Source organism: Procambarus clarkii, chromosome 35 (genome assembly GCF_040958095.1).
Source record: "Procambarus clarkii isolate CNS0578487 chromosome 35, FALCON_Pclarkii_2.0, whole genome shotgun sequence".
In the NCBI taxonomy this organism is placed as follows: Eukaryota; Metazoa; Arthropoda; class Malacostraca; order Decapoda; family Cambaridae; genus Procambarus; species Procambarus clarkii.
This window is the reverse complement of record NC_091184.1, coordinates 29809870-29832131: the sequence shown is the minus strand read 5'-3', so window position 1 is coordinate 29832131 and position 22262 is coordinate 29809870. Positions and strand designations below refer to the sequence as shown.

Here is a 22262-nt window from a genome sequence, read left to right as displayed (position 1 = left end):
AAATAAATTCAATGTGATAAATCACACGAGTTTATTACATTTAATTTCCAACACACACACACCGCGGCTGAGTGGACAGCGCTCTGGGGTTGTAGTCCTAAGGGCCCGTGTTAGATCCCCAGCAGAGGCAGAAATGAATGGGCAGAGTTTCTTTCACCCTGATGCACTGATCACCTAGCAGTAAATATGTACCTGGGAGTTAGACAGCTGCTACGGGCTGCTTCCTGGGGATTGTGTGTGTGTGTGTTAGAGAGAAATGTATGTAGAAAACATAATAGAGGCACACACACACACACACACACACACACACACACACACACACACACACAGAACTTTGTGGAACATCTGGAGCGATAGAACTTTGTAACACAGCATCAACATGGGTTCAGGGATGGCAAGTCCTGCCTCACAGGGCTAATTGAATTTTACGACCAGGCAACAAAAATCAGGCAAGAAAGAGAGGGGTGGGCAGACTGTATACTTTTGGATTGTCAAAAAGCCTTTGATACAGTACCACACAAGAGGCTAGTGAGAAAGCTGGAGATGCAGGGTGGAGTGAAAGGGAAAGTACTTCGTTGGATACGGGAGTACCTAAGTAACAGAAGACAACGCGTCACTGTGAGGGATGAGGTCTCAGATTGGCGAGACGTCACAAGTAGAGTCTCGCAGGGGTCAGTCCTTGGACCTATACTGTTCCTGATATATGTAAATGATCTCCCACAGGGTATAGAATAGTTTCTCTCAATGTTCGCTGATGATGCAAAGATTATGAGGAGGATTGAAACAGAGGATGATAGTAGGAGGCTACAAGATGACCTAGACAGACTGAGTGAATGGTCCAACAAATGGCTGTTGAAGTTCAACCCGAGTAAATGCAAAGTAATGAAACTAGGCAGTGGAAACAGGAGGCCAGACATAGGATACAGAATAGGAGATGAAGTACTTAACGAAACGGACAGATAGAAAGATCTAGGAGTTGATATCACACCAAACCTGTCTCCTGAAGCCCACATAAAAAGAATAACGTCTGCGGCATATGCGAGGCTGGCTAACATCAGAACAGCGTTCAGGAACCTGTGTAAGGAATCATTCAGAATCTTGTACACCACATATGTAGGACCAATCCTGGAGTATGCGGCCCCAGCATGGAGCCCGTACCTTGTCAAGCACAAGACGAAGCTGGAAAAAGTCCAAAGGTATGCCACTAGACTAGTCCCAGAACTAAGAGGCATGAGTTACGAGGAAAGGCTGCGGGAAATGCACCTTACGACCCTGGAGGATAGAAGAGTAAGGGGAGACATGATCACAACCTACAAAATCCTCAGGGAAATCGACCGGGTAAACAAGGATAAGCTATTCAACGCTGGTGGTATGCGAACAAGGGGACACAGGTGGAAACCGAGTACCCACATGAGCCACAGAGACGTTAGAAGGAACTTTTTCAGTGTCAGAGTAGTTAACGGATGGAATACATTAGGCAGTGATGTGGTGGAGGCTGACTCCATACACAGTTTCAAATGTAGATATGATAGTGCCCAGTAGGCTCAGGAATCTGTACACCAGTTGATTGACAGTTGAGAGGCGGGACCAAAGAGCCAAAGCTCAACCCACGCAAGCACAAATAGGTGAGTACACACACACAAAAAAAAAAACACAGACACACACACATTTTATATATATATATATATATATATATATATATATATATATATATATATATATATATATATATATATATATATATATATATATATATATATGTATATATATATATATGCATATATATATATATATATATATATATATATATATATATATATATATATATATAATATATATATATATATATATATATAATATATATATATATAATATATATATATATATATATATATATATATATATATATATATATATATATATATATATATATATATATATATATATATATATATATATATATATATATATATATATATATATATATATATATATATATATGTCGTACCTAGTAGCCAGAACGCACTTCTCAGCCTACTATGCAAGGCTCGATTTGCCTATTAAGCTAAGTTTTCCTGAATTAATATATTTTCTCTAATTTTTTTCTTATGAAATGATAAAGCTACCCATTTCATTATGTATGAGGTCAATTTTTTTTTATTGGAGTTAAAATTAACGTAGATATATGACCGAACCTAACCAACCCTACCTAACCTATCTTTATAGGTTAGGTTAGGTAGCCGATAAAGTTAGATTAGATATATATATATATATATATATATATATATATATATATATATCTATCTATCTATCTCCAAGAAGACCTGATTGTCGTCCCTTGATGCCTGATAAATTGTTGGATAAAATTTTGGATACTCGCCTCACTCAGACAATTCATTTGGTTGGGGACAGGAAGCCTGTGCATGTATATATTACTTTGGTTTGTATCGAGGTTCCTCCCCCCCCCCCTCCCCCAAGGTTGAACTTGGATACTGAACTGTCCCCAGGATTTAGCACCATAAAAGTTGCCTAACTCCTGGGAACCTGTTTAGTGCTAGGGAGTAATTATCAGGAAAAGTGCTAAGCCATTACGAATATATATAGCACTTGGAAAGGGTCAGGATAAGGATTTGGGATGGGACGGGGTAAAGGAATGGTACCCAACCATTTGGACGGTCGGGGATTGAACGCAGAGCTTCAAGTAGCGAGATCGTCACTCTTCCATCCCGTCCAAGTGGATGATATTTACTGCTAAGTGAACAGAGGCATTAAGCGAACGGAAACTTGCCCAACCTTTTTTGTCAAATCTGGTCCGTCACACTTCTCGGTGAGTTTCTTCATATCCTCGGTTTTCTCTCTCGTTCATTACTTAATTTGTTTTCCTCTTGATGTGGAGGGGAGAATTGTTAGTTATATATTATCTATAATTTGTTCATTAACATATAATTTGTGTGTTTAGTCTACCTGCATTTTGTCGAAAAGTATATAGATCCGTACTTAGTTATTTTCAGTATATCTTAATCAGTATTATGTAATAATAATAATAATAATAATAATAATAATAATAATAAGAATATTGAACAAATTCACAAGTGCCTTGATGAGAATTAGAACCTATGCGCTGGGTGTTCCCAGACACACACTAGTCAACTGTACCACAACATGGTAAAAGAATTGCAACCTGGAGTGCTACTGCCCCCACAAGTATTCTGAGGCTTCCACTGAAGCTTAACCGAAGTTTCACACAATTCCCCCATGCACTCGGGCTCTGTCAACCAAATAGTTCTACCTCTGATGCCCCTACTTCAATATACAGAGAAAAACACATGTAATTTTTCTCTGTGTATTGAAGTATACAGAGAAAATCAGTCAGAGGTAGAACTATTTGGTTGACAGAGCCCGAGTGCATGGGGGAATTGTGTGAAACCTCGGTTAGGCTTCAGTGGAAGCCTCGAGATACTTTTGGGGGCAGTAGCACTCCAGGTTGCAATCCTTTCCGTGTCGTGGTGCAGTTGACTAGAGCGCGTCTGGGAGCACCCAGCGCATAGGTTCTAATTTTCATCAAGACACTCTTGAATTTCTTCATTGATATATCACGTTATTGTGATTTCTCTGTGTAATAATGATGATAATTTATTTGCAAAAAGGTACAATGGGTTGGTGAGATTACATTAGATTGGTATTTTTACATTCATGCAAAGAACACGCATAGCATTTCGGGCAGAAATGCTATGCATGTTGATGAAATGGTAATATAAAATGTCTCATCTTCCTCTTCTGGCATGGCTATTTAATTCCAAATCTTCAGAAATACCGTATGGGAAGGTGCCGATTCTGTACGTGGACGAGAAGCCGCTGAGCCAATCAGTGGCAATATGCCGTTACCTGGGGAGGACGCACGGCCTGGCAGTCGAGGACCCGTGGGAGGCGGCCAAGGGCGACGAGGTGGCCGACTCCGTCCACGACCTACTTCCTCACGCTGCCCAGATAGTTTATGCTAAGTGGGTATATCAAACTTGTTTCTTTTTGTTATTTTAATATTATGCCTTGTTAGAACTTTCCATATATGTTTGTATGTATCATATAAACTTTGTCCCATGTTGATCGTGGAGTGTATATGCGGAAACATTGAAGATTATCCGAGTAGGCATATAAGACTTGTTTCTCCTCAGTGTCAGGATACATCCAATTAACTCTCAGTTCCTCTATTGTCTCGCCTGGTAGAACAGAGTCATCAGCAAGTACCATTGATTTTTGTGTATGATATTTATATTGTATAATCTCGGCCTAAGATTATCCTTTAAGATAATTACAGAATCTACGTATGTGTTGTGATGTTTACAGTAACACAAGACTTACTTCCTCAAAACAATTAAACTATTATTCACTAAACACATTTTTTGTATTTTGTATATAGAGTATATGGAGCACCACTTGGCAAATGGAATTTAATATTAATAAATGCTGTGTTATTGAATATGGAATAGGAGAACATAGACCCCACACAACCTATAAATTATGTGAGAAATCTTTAAAGAATTCTGATAAAGAAAGAGATCCTAGGAGTGGTTCAATATAGAAAACTGTCACCTGAGGACCACATAAAGAACATTGTGCGAGGAGCCTATGTCACGCTTTCTAACTTCAGAATTGCTTTTAAATACATGGATTGTGAAATACTAAAGAAATTGTTCACGACTTTTGTACCAAAGTTGGAATATGCAGTGGTTGTATGGTGCCCATATCTTAAGAAGCACATCAACAAACTGGAAAAGGTGCAAAGACATGCCACTGTGGCTCTCAGAACTGAAGGGCAAGAGCTACAAGGAGAGGTTAGAGGCATTAAATATGCAAAAACTAGAAGATAGAAGAAAACGAGGCGATATGATCACTACGTACAAAATAGAAATCGATAAAATTGATAGGGAAGAATTCATGAGACCTGGAACTTCAAGAACAAGAAGTCATAGATTTAAACTAACGAAACAAAGCAGCTGGAGAAATATACGAAAATTCATTTTTGTAAACAGAGTGGTAGACGGTTGGAACAAGTTAGGTGAGAAGCTGGTGGAGGCCAAAACCGTCAGTAATTTCAAAGCGTTATATGACAGAGTGCTGGGAAGACGGGACACCACGAGCTTAGCTCTTATCCTATAACTACACTTAGGTAATTACACTTAGGTAAGTTGACCAGACCACACACTAGAAGTTGAAGGAACGACGACGTTTCGGTCCGTCCTGCACCAATTCTCAAGTCGATTGTGATGAGGAGGTAGAGAAAGGCAATAAATAGGTCTTGGTTGGGTCTTGTGTGGGACACACAGACCGCTTTCTTGTCTCTTCCTCCGACGGGTCTCCGTCGCCTGCGTTCCAGCTTTCGTCTGTTCCTGAGGGGCTCCCGGTTCATGTGGCAGCTGCTCGAGGGTTTGTGCAGGAACATGAACTTTGCCATGATGGTCTACCCACTGGGTTGGGTGTGTCTTCGTCGGCTGACCTGGTTCCTTCAGAGACATCCCTTCCACCTCTCTCGCGACCACCGAGTTCTGCCTCCTGGGGCTTTGCGTCGGTTGCTATGTCGCCGGCTTCCTCTTTGGGTTTTTCGGGGTTCAGTGCCTTGGCACCTACCCAAGTCCTTACTCGATGTGTTCACGGATGCATTGTGTCTCGGCTGGGGCTTTGTGACCAGTGTTCACCAGGCTGGCCAGGGAGGGAGGTGTCCAGTGTCCTGGCAGACAGCCTGTCCCAGTTCATTCCCCTGCCCACACATTGAACAGTCTACTCCAACTCGTTCAGTTGGTTCTGCCAAACATTTGCACCTACAGAAGTGAATCTTTGTGTCGGTGTGGTCGCGGCATCTCCCGGTATATGTGGCGGCCTTCCCCGACTTCAAGGCCATCGGTTATTAAGTCCAACTAGAATGTGGTCTATCCCCATGCCCACGACATTCGGAAATTTGCTGCTTTGGCTACCGTCTTTGGCAACATGTCTTGGGTTGACATTCGGGCACAGGGTTTTTGGAGGTCGAACAGGGTCCTGGCCTCTTGCTACCTTGTCAATGTCCCTGGTCCTCGTAGGGCCTGTGTTGCATTGGGTTGGTGATTGCAGCTAGTTGTCGCGACTTCGCGTTGAGGAGTGAGGACTGACTGCCTCTGGGTAAGTCCCTATGTTTTAGCTCCAGGGAGCCGACGGGGTTACCCCCAAAAAAACCAGCGTTGAATATAATGAAACGCCATCTTCTGGGTGAGACCCAGAGGCTCCCCCGGCATCCCTCCCTCCCTCCCTCTGGTCAGCAGTGTTTTCGCATGTTTTTGACATGCAAGTTAAGAACTACCGGTTGGATTGCCGGCACGATGGTCTGGGACTTCCCCTTTCCCTTCTTGGGGAGAGGGAAGTTGCACAGACAGCGGCGAGGCAATGTGATGACGTCACCTTATTTGCCAATTTTCATTGGGGAGTTCTGTCCACTGGTTTGGCTTTTGGTAGCAATGTTTTCATTAGAATAGGTGTTTGTTTAGGGGCGCCTACCTTTCTGGGGGCCAGACCCGGACAATGGCAGACATTCAAATTCAAATGCAAATTCAAATTCAAATGTTTATTCAGGTAAAGTACATACATACAAGGGGTGATACAAATATTGCTGAATTTATAGATAGAGCTAGTACATACAATGCCTAAAGCCATTATTATGCAAAGCGTTTCGGGCAGGAAAAACACTAAAGACTAAAACTTAATACTAATTGAGATTAAAGTATAATATGTGTTGAGACAATATAAAAATAAAAAAGGGAGAACATGGCAGAAAAACAGCAAAAATACAATTTGGTCGACACAAACAGCATTGTTTAAAAATAAGAGACATGGGTTGACATTATAGGGGTAAGGTAGGTTACAGGGAGTTAATTAGGTAGTGCTTAGTTTTCATCTTAAACTGGTTGAGAGAGGTACAGTCTTTAACATGGTTGGGAAGGTCATTCCACATTCTGGGTCCCTTGATTTGTAGAGCATTTCTAATTTGATTAAGTCGTACTCTTGGAATATCAAAAAGGTATTTGTTTCTGGTGTGGTGCTCATTGGTTCTGTTACAACCTACAGTGAAGCTTTTATGGTCAGAATTGGCATTACAGTTCAGTGTTTTATATATATATAATACACATGAGAGGATGTGCAGTGACTTAATATCTAACATTTTCAGAGAATGCTCCCAACCACATGGGGCCAACAGCCTATAGGCCACTGCTCCTCGTGTCTCTCCAAGGGTTGTGGTCCCCAGTAGGCAAGAACTCCATGCACTTTGATGCCAGAAAGCTAATAGTTACATATCAGCTTAGATACCTCCAGGGAGCCTCTGGGGCTCACCCAGAAAATGGAGTTTCATTACAATACAATACAACAATACAATTTTATTTAGGTAAGGTACATACATACAATAAATTTTTACAAGGATTGGTTGACTTATAGGTAGAGCTAGTACATACAATGCCTAAAGCCACTATTACGCAAAGCGTTTCGGGCATGATAAACTTAAATGACAAGCTTAATACTAATTGAGCATAATGAGTAGAATGAAAACAAGAAATGAAAACATAGATGAAAAAGCAGCACAAATACAATTATGTCGACAAACAGCGCTCTTTAAAGAAAAACAGACATTGGTTGACAATAGAAGGGTAAGGTAGGTTACAGGGAATTTATTAGGTATAGCTTCGCTTTTAACTTAAACTGGTTGAGAGAGGTACAGTCTTTAACATGGTTGGGAAGGTCATTCCACATTCTGGGCCCCTTGATTCATTACATTCAACACTGGTGTTTTTGCAGATATTTCTTCCATACCTTGATGGTCAAAGTGCCTGGGCACCATTCCTTCACAACATCAATACAATACAATACAATACAATTTTATTTAGGTAAGGTACATACATACAATAAATGTTTACAAGGATTGGTAGACTTATAGGTAGAGCTAGTACATACAATGCCTAAAGCCACTATTACGCAAAGCGTTTCGGGCATGACATCCTCATATCTTGTCATCGTATCCCTTCCAAGTGCTGTATAGTCATCTTGCTTAGTGTTTTCTCTTCACAATTTTGTACCCTCTGCCCTATCAACCCACTACCCTCTACCTACATAGCAGCAAGGGATATTAGTCTCAACAAAAAATTAAAATTCAACACTCTGTTTTCTCTTCAAAGTGATGAGTAACTTCAAACATTTAAAACACTTGTCAAAGCGTTGTCTCTTCCCATCATGTAACAAAACCATAGGAAAACCATATGTCTTTAACATACACTACTAAATTAGTGTCGCGGGAGTAATTGAGCAGATTTTATATGAAAAACTTGGCTTTTGCGTTATATTTAGGAACTCACTCCCTTTGGAACTCACTCCAGTGTTTGGAACTCACTCCCTGATAAATTAAAAAATTGTCCAACCCATGCCCTGTTCAAAAGTAAAATAAAAAAAATACCTAATTTCAACCTCATAGTTTTCCTACCTTGTGCTTCAAACTCGTACTGTATCTTGTACTACCCACTTCCCCAATACAGTATTAGTACGTGAGATATATATCCTTACAAGTGTAATCACCTCTGTCAACTTATATTGTAGTTATTTGTTGATATAAAAACCTTGCTATAATGGACCCTTTCATCTTACCTGATGTGTTAGAGTAACCCTTAAACTGCACAACATGCCTGCAGGCCCGCCCATGTCTGGTTTGTGCAAAGCGCCTCCGGGTATTTTTATTTTTCACATTCCATTCAAAACTGGCGCACGGTGATGCAGATATAGTATGAATGGCTGGGGGCCCCAGTGACCGTCCGCCATCTTGAAAAAAAATCCCAGCATGCCCCGCGGCCGTGGGGAGCCTCAGTTTCACAGCAGCAACCATGTCTGACGCATCCTCTACGAGCTCCCGCTCCACGGTGACCCGGGGAAATACGCGATATTTTGTATGATGACGTTGCTATGGATGATGACCTAGATTATGATCCAGAGAAAGACCTTACTCAGAGATCTGATACGAGTGAGGGAAAGACGGAATTGGAAGATGTGGCGAGCGTGTACGGTACACGCGCCCTGCCCGGCCTGCCTCTCCGCCCTGGGTCAACACCATTATCATCACCAACATCATGTATGTCCCCAGACGCTAGTAGTTTATTCAGTGATAGTACATGTGACGAATCTTTCTCGGGCTTCAGTGACATTGGCTTCGATACGAGTAGTGTGGACGACCCGAGTATGAGCAGCGGTGGTGTTACCAGGCGGGGTTTTGCTGCCTCAGTAACACGTAGAGGCAGGCGACAGCGTGTCTCCCAGCATGACGACAATGGGCCTTCAACATCATTTGTTTGTGGTAGGCCTACAGTACGTAAATCTGCCTCGGCGCCTAGCACACCCTCACGCAGCTCCAGCAGCAGCAGCAGCAGCAGCAGCAGACGTAGCCGTGGTCTTGGTGCTCGTGGTGGTGTTGGCCGTGGTGTTGGCGCCAACACCAAACCCCCTGGTGTAATTGTGTGGGAGGATTGCACCACATTTGTCCCTCAAATACCAACGTTTGATGATACCAATGTTGGTGTTACAGCATTATTCCCATATACCGGTAATGATATGGCAAACATGGAATATTTCGTAGACGCATCTTGTGACTGAGACAAACAGGTACGCTCACAGCCTCATAGACACAGGCATTTTACCTGCCTCACTCCTCACGCGATGGAAGGACACGACAGTCGATGAAATGTACGTGTTTCTAGCACTCAGCATGATGATGCACACTTGAGAAAGCTGTCATCCAGGATTATTGAAGCAAAGACAGCCTTGTTCCATTGCCTTGTGTTCAACCGGTACATGTCGCGTGATAGGTTTCTCTTGATTCTCAGGTGCCTGCATTTTGAGAATAATGCAAATGAGGACAGACACGACAGACTGTGGAAAGTACGGAAGATGTTCAGTGATATGAGAGGGAAGTTCAGGGATTATTTTGTACCTGCACAGAATGTGGTTATTGACGAGTTGCTTGTACTGTTCAAGGGGCGACTGGCATTCAAGTAGTACATCCCATCAAAGCGGCACCGTTTTGAACTGAAGTTTTTTGTGCTGTGAGACTGGTATCGTCTTGGACATATTATATTCTGGTACAGACGTCGACATACCAGCTCAAGATGAACACGGATTCTCTGGCAGTGTCGTAAAAATCCTGATGGAACCGTTGCTGAACAAGGGGCATATACTGTTCACCGGCAACTATTACACCAGCCCCTTGTTGACCAGATACCTCCTTGCCCACAACACCGGCATATGTGGCACTGTGAAGGCCCACAGGAAGGAAATGCCAGTGTTCGGTATAGGTATAGCCGTGAGTGCCAGCAACGCAAGTGTGACAATACGCTGTCAGTGCGGTGGAAGGACAGACGCGCGGTTAATATGCGCGTCACCATAAATGTGACATGATGCTTGGTAGAGTGGAGTGCGTGCGCAAGTCTGTGAAGTGGACGAAAAAGTTCTTCTTCCACCTCATGGATGTTGCAGTGCTCAACTGCTTCAATATGTACCTAGTAAAATCCGGCAGGCGACCGTCTATATGTACTGGTGCTGGTGTTGTGTCACAGCTGCTAGTAAAGTATGGCAAGGAGGGCTCCATTGTACCGCGCGGGGTGCAAGCAACAATGCCACACACAGCCCCAGACAGACTGCGGGGTAATGAGAACTTCGGAGTACACATGCTCGAGTGTATGCCAGGCACAGCATCACGGGAAAAGGGTAAACATGTGTGTATAGTATGCAGGAACACTACCCACAGAGAACAAAAGCGAAGATGCATCAGCACCTGGTGCATGGAGTGGAAGGTGCCACTCTGTGCCATTGGCTGTTTCGCAGCATATCGCACACTCGCGGAGTACTGAGTGTGTTTATGGTGTGTGTGTGTGTGTGTATATAGTGTGTGATACTGTACAGTGTGTATATAAAGTGTAAATATAAATATATTAGGCATGATACATTGGAAATTGTGCAGGATAAGTGAACTTGTTTGTGATGCACGTAACACAGTGTCTACGGACAGTACAGATATTCTACTGCCATAATATAGTGTACGTGTTCATTATACATTGAATTGGCACGTAAAAACAATTAAATTGTATTTGGAACTGTGCGCAAAAAATGAACGAAAATATATTCGCGGCAACTCACACGCCCCGCCCCGCCCCAAACGTCCTACTGGCCCCGGGAGCATACGTCACGGGCAAACGGGGAATTATGACGTCACGCCCCAACTTACGGACCCCATAACAGCCAAAGTAAGTACAATTTTTATTTTTTTTTTACATACCCATACCCAGGGAAGGGTTTTTGACACTTTAAAAAAAAAAAAAATAACAGATAATTTTTTCCTGTGCACTGGGGGTGTGTCATATATGGAGGAAACACAGTTAAGGGGTTAAGGACCTGGCCGAAACGCTACGCGTATTAGTGACTTTACATGAATGTAAAAATACCAGTCTTATATAATCTCACCAACCCATTGTACCTTCTTGCAAATAAATTATTATTATTATTATTATCATCATCTCCATGAATAATAATTCCTTTTTACAAAGAACAGTAAATAAGAATGGGTTACTTGGTCACCTCCTGATGTGTGCCTTGGCCATTCTTTGGATATTGATGCTACATAAATTGTTCAGATACATACAGGATGATAAGCTAAATCAAGCAGTACAGTATATTTCAGTATATTTCAGTATTTATTTCAATCTCTAAACAAAAATTAAGATTCAAAATAAAATGTTCTGGATCCGCCAATGTGGTAGGCCTACAGTTTTGATTTTTCAGCCTATTTCGACATACCAATAAATGTCGGTAGTAATTACCTAAGTGTAATTACCTAAGTGTAGTTACAGGATAAGAGCTACGCTCGTGGTGTCCGGTCTTCCCAGCACTCTTTGTCATTGTCCTTGTGAGTTTCGTAGCAGCCAGAGGCCGAAAAGTAAAGTTATGTGACGACTTTACTGGTTATTTGGATGTTGTTCCTCCCCTGCAAGAATTACACTGTGGTACAAGCTAAATTAATTTTCAAATAGTTTGTACCCCTAAAACATGACCTCCCGTCTTTAGTCAAACACTTAGATATGGCTTTACAATTTAAGGAGTTAAAAGATGAGGAAATATGTAAGTGAGAAAGTCATTAGTAACGTAGTCATTAATGAAGAATGTATTGTCTTTAGCTGGCCACGATCACGGCGGAGGCTAGCTCCCCGGCCATACTTAAGGTAAGATACACATTTCTAATTTGGTAATGAATTATTCCAGATATCTTCTGAAAGATGCTTTACTCTTGAGTAAATCTTTTGCATGATGAGCTTAGTACTTTTGGGAAACAATTCAGTTTTTATACATTTTAAACAATATATTGTGTTTTCAAATGTAAATGTAAGAAATATTATACAATGTTTTCAGAGTATTTTGTCATTTCTACGGTCATTTTGATAAGATGACAGAGAAACGTGAAGGCCAATATAACAATTATTTTCAGATTTTATATAAATATATAACCAAGATCGTGATTATATCACACCCCTTAATTTTAGAAATCCAAATCCAAAGCATGAAATGCAAAGTATGCCAGGCTTGTAGTTTTTCTTTTCTTCTCTCATACATTTTACTTAAAAATTGTTGCTTAAAATCATTTAAGCATCATGCCAACCATGTGTTTGCATGTATGGCACATGAAATACTCTATTGTCCTTCATTAGAAAATTAAGCCAACCCAATAGCTTTGGCTTCTGGGAGGCAAAACACGCTCTTTTGGTAGGAAATAGTAGCCCGACAGGACATTCAGTGTGGCCCAACTATACAATACAATACAATACAATTTTATTTAGGTAAGGTACATACATACAATAAATATTTACAAGGATTGTTTGACTTATAGGTAGAGCTAGTACATACAATGCCTAAAGCCACTATTACGCAAAGCGTTTCGGGCAACTGATTCATTTGGTCTGTCAATTTTGGCTAGGATCAAGTGTTTAGTAAAGAGTTTAAGTCTCTCTCTTTGTCTTTGGAATGTCATGCAGACCCCATTCAATTTACCTGCATATAACACTACTATAGAAAGATGGTAATGTCAAATTCAGAGATAAGTAAATTTATTTGGATCTTTCAATATTTTCTTAAAAAGGATGGTGATGACAATTACCAAACATGTTCTAAAAAGCAAGGGCCCCTAACACACTAGCCTCAACAAGGACAAGAAGCCGACAGCTTGTCAAAGGTATTCCCATTTGTCCTAAGGATTTTTTCCAGCTGGATTTGAAATTTTATCAGTTTTGACATCTACGGATTCATCAGATAGGCAGTTCCATGGGGTTATAATCCTGTGGGTGAAAAGGCATCTCTTGTTTTCAGTCCTACATTGTATCTTGTTGAGCACGAAAGCATTGCTTTTTGTGTGTGTTACATCTCACCTTTTGGAGAAATTGTCTGGATCAACATCATCCATATTCTTCAGTATTTTAAAAACTTCTATGACCTCTGCCCTGTCATGCCTGTTTAGCAAGTATATTATGTCAGTAATATACTTCCTCCATATTCTACTTTATTCCTATTTTAATTATTAATTCCTAATTAATATTCCTCCATATTCTCCATAGTATACAAAAAAATCTTGTGTTACGTCTGACCTTCTGAAGAAATTGACTGGATCGACATCCTCCAAATTGCTCAGTATTTTAAGTTTCAATGAGATCCACCCAGTCATGCCTGGTTTGCAGTGTTGTTAGTCCAGTGGCTCTCAATCATTCCTGATATGTGAGATGACTAAGCTCTGGAATGATTTTTGTTTCCCGGTGTTACACCTTCTCCAGAGCAGCTGTCTTTCTAAAGATGAGGTCTCCATGTCTGGATAGACTAATCCAGGTGGGTGGCACACTAGAGACTTGTACAATTGAATGACTACTTTCTTTTCCTTGAAGGTAAAGGTACGCTTGATTATTCCCATGGTTTGGTTCACTTTTTTTAACTGCCGCTCCCACTTGTTGTGCAACTTTTATTGAATGATGGATTCTGACTCCTTTTCTTCATATATCTGTTGTAAGGTAGTGCTGTCAATTTGGTAGTTGTGATGTGGATTGTGGTGCCCCACATGTAAGGTCTTGCATTTATCGATATTAACCCTTCTGTTGCTAAGGGCTATTTGGCCATTGTCACCCACAGGCGCATAACAACAACAACAAAAATCTTTTTTCTTCTAAACCTGTTAATTTGTTTTCCCTGGTCACGGAAAAAATAATAAAAAAAAACGTAAGTGGCATATTTTGCCCGCTATAGGGCAGGGAAGTCTGGCAAAAAAGAGGCGCTGACTCAGCGTGCATCGGGAGGCGGTCTGTTCAGCCCCAGCTGTCAGGCAGGAGTGGCCACAAAGAGATAATTCCCTAATTATTTCAATGTCTCTGATTGATTTTTCTTTGTTTTTTTGCTGTAATATTATTCAATAGCGTAGTGTGATATATTTATATAATAAAGTGTGTGAATCATCACTGTGCTCAAAATTATGGTGTGCATATTATTGATTCAATTATTGTGTTCATAAAACAATAAACAAATACTTTGTCAGTTATTACACTATATACACAGGTTATATATACATATCTGCATGTTTTGTTCACCATAACTAACCACTAAGTTGATATTGCAAGTCAAAGAGCAGCGAGGTGTGGCCACCACATCTGCCAGCCTCTCTCTCACTGCCACTCCCTCAATGACTCCTCACTTGCCCACATCCTCCTCCCACCATACTGTTCATGCTTTTATTCACTATATACAGATGTTATATAAGTATCTACATGCTCTGTTCACCATAACTGTTCATCTAAGCTGGTATAGTGCCCAAACAGCATAGGGGCCACCCCTACCCAGCATGATAAATCATGCAGATGTTGCCACCTCCCTCACCAAAATGGCTTCTCCCACACTCCATTTGCTGTTATTACACTAAATATACACGTTTTATATAGGTATCTACATTTGTGTTCACCATAACGAACCACTAAGTTGTTATGCTGAGGGACAGTGGCAGTCCGCCACTGGTTGTGAATCGCTCCCTCCCTCACCTCGCCTCACCACCATTCTCCTCCCATCATACTGTTTTTGCTTTTATTCATTATATACAGACGTTATATATAAGTATCTGCATGTTTTGTTCACCATAGCAAACTACTAAGCTGGTATAATGAGCCCAGACAGTAAAAGGTGGTCACATAGTCAGCAGATAATAATAATAATAATAATATTTATTTAGGTAAAGGTACATACATAGAGATTTTACAAAGTTTGTTGGCTTTATAGATAGAGCTAGTACATACAATGCCTAAAGCCACTATTACGCAAAGCGTTTCGGGCAGGAAAAAACACTAATGACTAAAGCTTAAAACTAATGGGTAAAAAGAACAAAATGTGTTGAGTACAAATAAAAATAGAGGTAAAAGAGAGGGGAACATTGTTGAAAAAGCAGCACAAATACAATTACAAATTATTACAGAAAATTACATTCAAACAAATAATGCTACCTCCCTCCCCACTAAGATTACTCCTCCCACTACAGCGCTAATTATCACAACAATCCTGCTATTATCGGAATCCTGGTCATTATTATCACAGTCAGGGGTCTTCTGTAATACTATCATCTCTAAATAATAGCATGTACATATAATGGAATTTTTAAGGAATGTTGTGGTCACAAGCTGGTCAGCAGTGCTGTGAGCTCCTGCTATGTGCGCCAGTCTTGGTGGCTCACTCAGTACTGAGGCCGTCACACCCGGGAATGTGGCCCACGATTTAAAAAAAAAATGGCATCTGTTTACAAGATCCCTGATGAAGGTGAGGTGAACCCCGTGTATCTGCGGGCCGTTTAAATCTTGCGTAGTACTCCATCGCGTCATATTGCAAATTACTCAACTCTGCATATGACGTGTTACACAGTTTAAGGGTTAAAAAGCATTTGCCAGTCATCTGACCATTTTCAGCATATATTTCCGTGGTGCAGTGGTAAGACACTCGCTTGGCGTTCCGCAAGCGCTTTATCATGGGTTCGTATCCTGGCCAGGGAGGATTTACTGGGTGCAAGTCCTTAACTGTAGCCTCTGTTTAACTCAACAGTAAAAAGAGCAATTGATTGTAAAAACAATTCTTCGCAGCGAGGATCGTATTCAGGGACCTGCCCAAAACGCTACGCGTACTAGTGGCTGTACAAAAATGTAACAGCTCTTGTATATATCTCAAAAAAAAAAAAAAAAATAGGTTTGCAGCATATACCTTGTATATTTTAAACCAATGATTTATAATACAGTTATAACTTGAGAATAAGCTATTTAGGACAAAGGTTCACTTGCCAGTTTGTATGTAGCCTGTTATTGGAACCATAATATTCTTTCAGACCATCACAAATATCTAGATAACTATCCAGGTGGTTTGAGGGGGGGATGGGGTTTCTCATGGTAATGGATTTGCTCATAGGACAGGCACCAGTACACATTGAATATACATTATTTTGTTCCTATTTTGAAAGTTTTACATGGTTTTTTAAAGTGCAATATTGCATTGGGCTGTCAATATTATTTTCTGTCATAAAATATGTAAAATATCGGTACAGATGTATATTCAGGGAACTTTTTTTTCATTAACAATCTAGGGTATACACAGCAATGTGCTACTACCATATTCTATGCAAAAAGGTTAGTGTAGTGTTTAAATTCTAAAGGAATATAGTTATTGTTTAAAGATGCTTAGATGCACTAAACAATGGCAGTGATGTGGCTGTGTGCATTGTGCTGTTAACATCATAAACAGCAGTATGTTCACTGACATCTGAACATTGTACATAGCCTTTATTATAATGAGGATCTTCTATGATGCTTTTGTCAAATAGATGCAGTTACTTATACAATATAATATAATTTTTAAGTGATACTGTAGACACACGCTGAACAGCAATACTGTTAGTTCATGCTGCATGTATGAGCCTCGGTTGCTCACCAAATACCGAGGCCCTCACACCCAGAAATGGTGTCCATTATTATTATTATTATTATTATTATTATTATTATTATTATTATTATTATTATTATTATTATTATTATTATTAACAACTTTTTTCTCCAAAATGTTATGTTTACTATGTAGCGAGTAAACCTTATACTCGGTCCAATCTCTCATTACCTTAATGACAAACTAATTAGCACTAATTATGACTACTCAAATCCTTTCCCCTAATTACAGGCAACACTTTTTACATCCTGTTGGAGGAAGTTGAGGTGTAGTCACCAAATATAAGCAAGCAATATGAGAATAGCCAACAGTACAATTTCCACAGTGAGTCAGATAACTCCAGTACAGATACTTTGGAGTTACCACACTTCTTCAACCTCAAGAATGTAGCACTCGGCATGTACAGCTTTAATCGACCCCAAGACGCTACAGCATTGACACAGAGCAGACAGCAGACTATGACCGCATCGAGCTACAACACACTCGCTCCTCATTGAGTTTAGAGACTCACGAATTTCCAGTCGAGCCGTCACGCTTTCCCGCATAGAGCTCCGCGACTCCTGCCCTCACTCAGCTCTCTGCTCTACTCCAAGCTCCGTCTGAATGTCTACGACAGTGCCAATGACCGACTACTGTATACAAGCCTACTAAATAAATATGAAACTCACTAAACACTGTGTATCTAATCTACCCAACAATGTAACATAATCGTACGTTACAACTAGAAGCCTGAGGAAGCCGATGTGAGCACTCTGTACCTGCAAGAGTTTTAAAATCTTATGCTGTACCCTAATACTTTCCCCGACAAGATAATTTATTGATAATTAGCAACCTTTACCTGATGGGATGCACAACTGAAGTGTTAGAGGCCCAGAATTGGAGGTATTGGTTTGGTAAACTCTATCACACCTCTTCCTTACCCTGCAGATCTGGTTCACCCAGCATTTGGTCTTTTTCCCCCTCGATTGGTTCCCGCTTTGAAGCATCCGAGGGTTTTGGAGTCGAAGGCTGCCTCTCAGCTCTGACTATAATAATAATAATAATTTTTATTTAGGCAAAGGTACATACATAAAGAGATTTTACAAAGTTTGTTGGCTTTATAGATAGGAGCTAGTACATACAATGCCTAAAGCCACTATTACGCAAAGCGTTTCGGGCAGAAACTACTTGACTCTGCAAAATGGAACAGAGTTGAGCTTTTGATGGCAGAGGCAGTTGAGGTTTCTTTTCCCACTGGGATGCAGAGTCTTCACCATTACATCCAGCTTTGATCCTTCTAACAACTCTCTCTTTCCTTGAGGGGCTTGGCAAATTCTGTAAAACTAAAATGCTTGAATTGCGAGAAGCAAGTTCCATATTAAAGGTGTTCATGGACAGTGCACATTCTCCACTCAAGGACTACTTGATTGTTCTGGTGCTTCCCAAGGTAGAATGGCCAGACATCCTACATTCTTACAAATCAACTCACCAAGTGTTTCAGGCAGGTCCTTAAGCTAAAGAATATAATAATAGGTACTTTGTAACAAAATTTACATTCACATAACTATCTCATTCTAAATAGAAAGAACAAATTATAATGAAGTTGTATTTCTTTAATAATAAACTGGGTGTGTAGGTAGCATGTGATGATCATCCCCTGCTTCCTGTACATCTGTGAGGTGTGGGAGGTTCTGTGACTGATGTGACAGTAGTGGGAAGCTATTTATTTATTTATTTATGCATATACAAGAATGTACATAAGGAATGTGAGGATACAATTATGGTAATTACAGTCTTGTAAAGCCACTAGCACGCGCAGCGTTTCGGGCAGGTCCTTAATCTAAGAAAATTTTAAGGAGGTAAATACTTGCAAAATTTATAGACAAAAAAATGATAACAGATTACATGGAATGAAAAAAAAAAAGATGAGAGAAAATTATAGGTACAGTATATTAAAGCACATAGGTAGCTATGATTGATTGCAATGACAGCTTAAAATGGTAGTTGACAACAAATTGGTAGGCACAATACAGCAGAAACAATATAAGATTGATTGCAATGACAGCTTAAAATGGTAGTTGACAACAAATTGGTAGGCACAATACAGCAGAAACAATATAAGATTGATTGCAATGACAGCTTGAATGGTAGTTGACAACAAATTGGTAGGCACAATACAGCAGAAACAACATAAGATTGATTGCAATGACAGCTTGAATGGTAGTTGACAACAAATTGGTAGGCACAATACAGCAGAAACAATATAAGATTGATTGCAATGACAGCTTGAATGGTAGTTGACAACAAATTGGTAGGCACAATACAGCAGAAACAATATAAGATTGATTGCAATGACAGCTTAAAATGGTAGTTGACAACAAATTGGTAGGCACAATACAGCAGAAACAATATAAGATTGATTGCAATGACAGCTTGAATGGTAGTTGACAACAAATTGGTAGGCACAATACAGCAGAAACAATATAAGATTGATTGCAATGACAGCTTAAAATGGTAGTTGACAACAAATTGGTAGGCACAATACAGCAGAAACAATATAAGATTGATTGCAATGACAGCTTAAAATGGTAGTTGACAACAAATTGGTAGGCACAATACAGCAGAAACAATATAAGATTGATTGCAATGACAGCTTGAATGGTAGTTGACAACAAATTGGTAGGCACAATACAGCAGAAACAATATAAGATTGATTGCAATGACAGCTTAAAATGGTAGTTGACAACAAATTGGTAGGCACAATACAGCAGAAACAATATAAGATTGATTGCAATGACAGCTTGAATGGTAGTTGACAACAAATTGGTAGGCACAATACAGCAGAAACAACATAAGATTGATTGCAATGACAGCTTGAATGGTAGTTGACAACAAATTGGTAGGCACAATACAGCAGAAACAATATAAGATTGATTGCAATGACAGCTTGAATGGTAGTTGACAAAAATTGGCAAGATAACTTGAGGAAGCCACCAGGGCTCTAGCAGAAAGAGGCAGTTCATTATATTCAATGCTGGTTTCTTCAACAGACATGCAAATGATGTAGAAAAGGCAAAGATGTTAGCAACAGAATTCTACACAAGCACACTTCCACCAGTGATGAGGGAGCTAGACCGCAGACTTGAGGGGCGAGAGTGGTTCTGCGGAGATAAGGTAATTTAAAATACAATACAGTATCACCATTTGTAGAACATCTTATGACACTCATTTGCCAAGGAACTGGTATTTATTCATATGCAGGCGATGAGTCACAATAACGTGGCTGAAGTATGTTGACCAGACCACACACTAGAAGTTGAAGGGACGACGACGTTTCGGTCCGTCCTGGACCATTCTCAAGTCGATAAAAATTCTCAAATTCTCGTTCTCAAATACCATTTTGGTATTTATTAATAATTACGGTAATCACAAACAATATAAAGGCCAACTGTGTTTTTGTTTTAATAATTTGATTATATTTAGTTTTTCCAGCTGATTATATTTTTTTATTTTATATTGCCCTGTATTGTATGATATAAACTGCTTGTAATGTAATTTCTGGTGTAATCAGTTGATTTAAACCTATCTTTGTTAATTTAGATTTGTGAACTAACTGTACTTGTTAGGGAACTGTACTTGATTCTCCTGCATAACATGTAACCACTTTTCATTCAGTATAAAACAGGATAAGGAAATACACTTAATAAACTTTTGAGCTTTTAACTTTTGTCTTCCATACTTTCTAACACTTTCCATGGCTCGTGTATTAAAAACTTTGGAGCAGCTCTTCCCCTCCTTGCAGCAGGCTCTACCAGACACAGCTGCAACTTACAATTACTACATTTTGTTACAGCATATGAAATGTGCTTGTTTCCATTGCCTCTTGAGTTTGCAACTACCAGATCTTTTCCTTATAATAAATGCTAATATTTAAATATGGAATTAAAACTAAGTAAAACATAAAACCAAATCATCCAGAGAAATACAAATTATTGAATGAAACAAAAAACCAGCGTTGATTGTAATGAAACGCCATTTTCTGGGTGAGATCCAGAGGCTCCCTGAAGCTATACTGGGCTGATGTGTATATATTAGACTATGGTAACAGTCAATCGATAGAGTTCTAGGCCTACCGGGGACCAGCACCAAAACCTGGCCCCCTCAGAGAAGCACGAGGAGCAATGGCCTCTAGACACCCCCCATGTAATTGGAAGCAGTCTGTCTGCCATCTACAAACTACAGCTGGTTAAAAATTGCAAACTGAAAGCCAGACTAGCAAATAGAACTCCCCAATCAAAAACAAGCAAACAAGCATGACGTCTCCACAGCCATCGCGCCACTGTCTGCACAACTTCCACCTCTCCGGGAGGGGGGAAGGGAAGTCCCAGACCTCCCGTGCCAGCTACCCAACCCCAGTTCAGAGGCTGAATATCTCAAAATGTGAAAAAAAAAAGCCAACCAAAGGGAGGGAGGGATGCCGGGGAGCCTCTGGGCCTCACCCAGAAAATGGCATTTCATTACATTCAACACTGATTTTCTGTGGAGAGCCCCTTTGGCTTCCCGGAGCTACCTAACCAAAGATGAAGGAAAAGAGGGACTTACACAGGAGGTGGCTGCCACTCACTCCTCAACTTGAAGTTGGGACAACTGGCTGTTGGGACAACTGCAATCCAAGGCTACACACGCCCGAGAAGTGCCAGAAATATGAACGAGATACTGTATGGCCAGGACCCTGTTTGACCTCCAAACTACTCATGCCTGAATGTCAGCCCAGGACATATTACCAAAAACAGCAGCTAAAGCTGCAAACTTACGAACATTGTGGGCATGGGGATAGACCACAAGCTAGCTAGACCAGATAATCCTGTGGAGGAGGCACCTGCACAAAAGCTTCACCAAAGGTCCACCTCGACAAGAAGAAACTTGATTGTACCCAAGAAGACTGCACCCAAGAAGTGCAGTCTGCAAGCCAGGAAGACCTCAGATCTCGAAGAGGCAAGTCCGGTGTTCACAGTAGGTAACCATCAAGGGCCACATGAATCTCCAAAGAGAAACCCAAGAGGAAGAAAAACCTCCAGAATGAAACCAAAGAGCCCAAAGGAACCTGGAAACAAACCTAGGGGGAGCCCAAATCATCACATTTTGACACCACAGGAGACAACGATTTAAACGATTCTTCGCGGCAGGGGATCGTATTCCAGGGACCATAGGATTAAGGACTTGCCCGAAACGCTACGCGT

General features: G+C 40.4%; 1 protein-coding gene and 1 long non-coding RNA gene across 3 annotated transcripts in view; both read left to right on the top strand.

The window, feature by feature from the left end:
* LOC123768400 (hematopoietic prostaglandin D synthase) overlaps positions 1 to 22262 on the top strand; it is a 138023-nt gene that overhangs the window by 100853 nt on the left and 14908 nt on the right. The window contains exons 3-5 of one of the 2 annotated variants that reach the window (XM_045758886.2): positions 3809 to 4001; positions 12225 to 12269; positions 20073 to 20196. In XM_045758886.2, coding sequence (XP_045614842.1) covers positions 3809 to 4001; positions 12225 to 12269; positions 20073 to 20196 — 362 coding nt within the window. The remainder of the gene's footprint in view (positions 1 to 3808; positions 4002 to 12224; positions 12270 to 20072; positions 20197 to 22262) is intronic. The other variant, XM_045758885.2, reaches the window with a different exon arrangement.
* Positions 12277 to 17715, top strand: LOC123768401 (uncharacterized). Its single transcript, XR_006774085.2, has 2 exons — positions 12277 to 13917; positions 17275 to 17715. It is a non-coding gene; the product is annotated as an uncharacterized lncRNA (long non-coding RNA).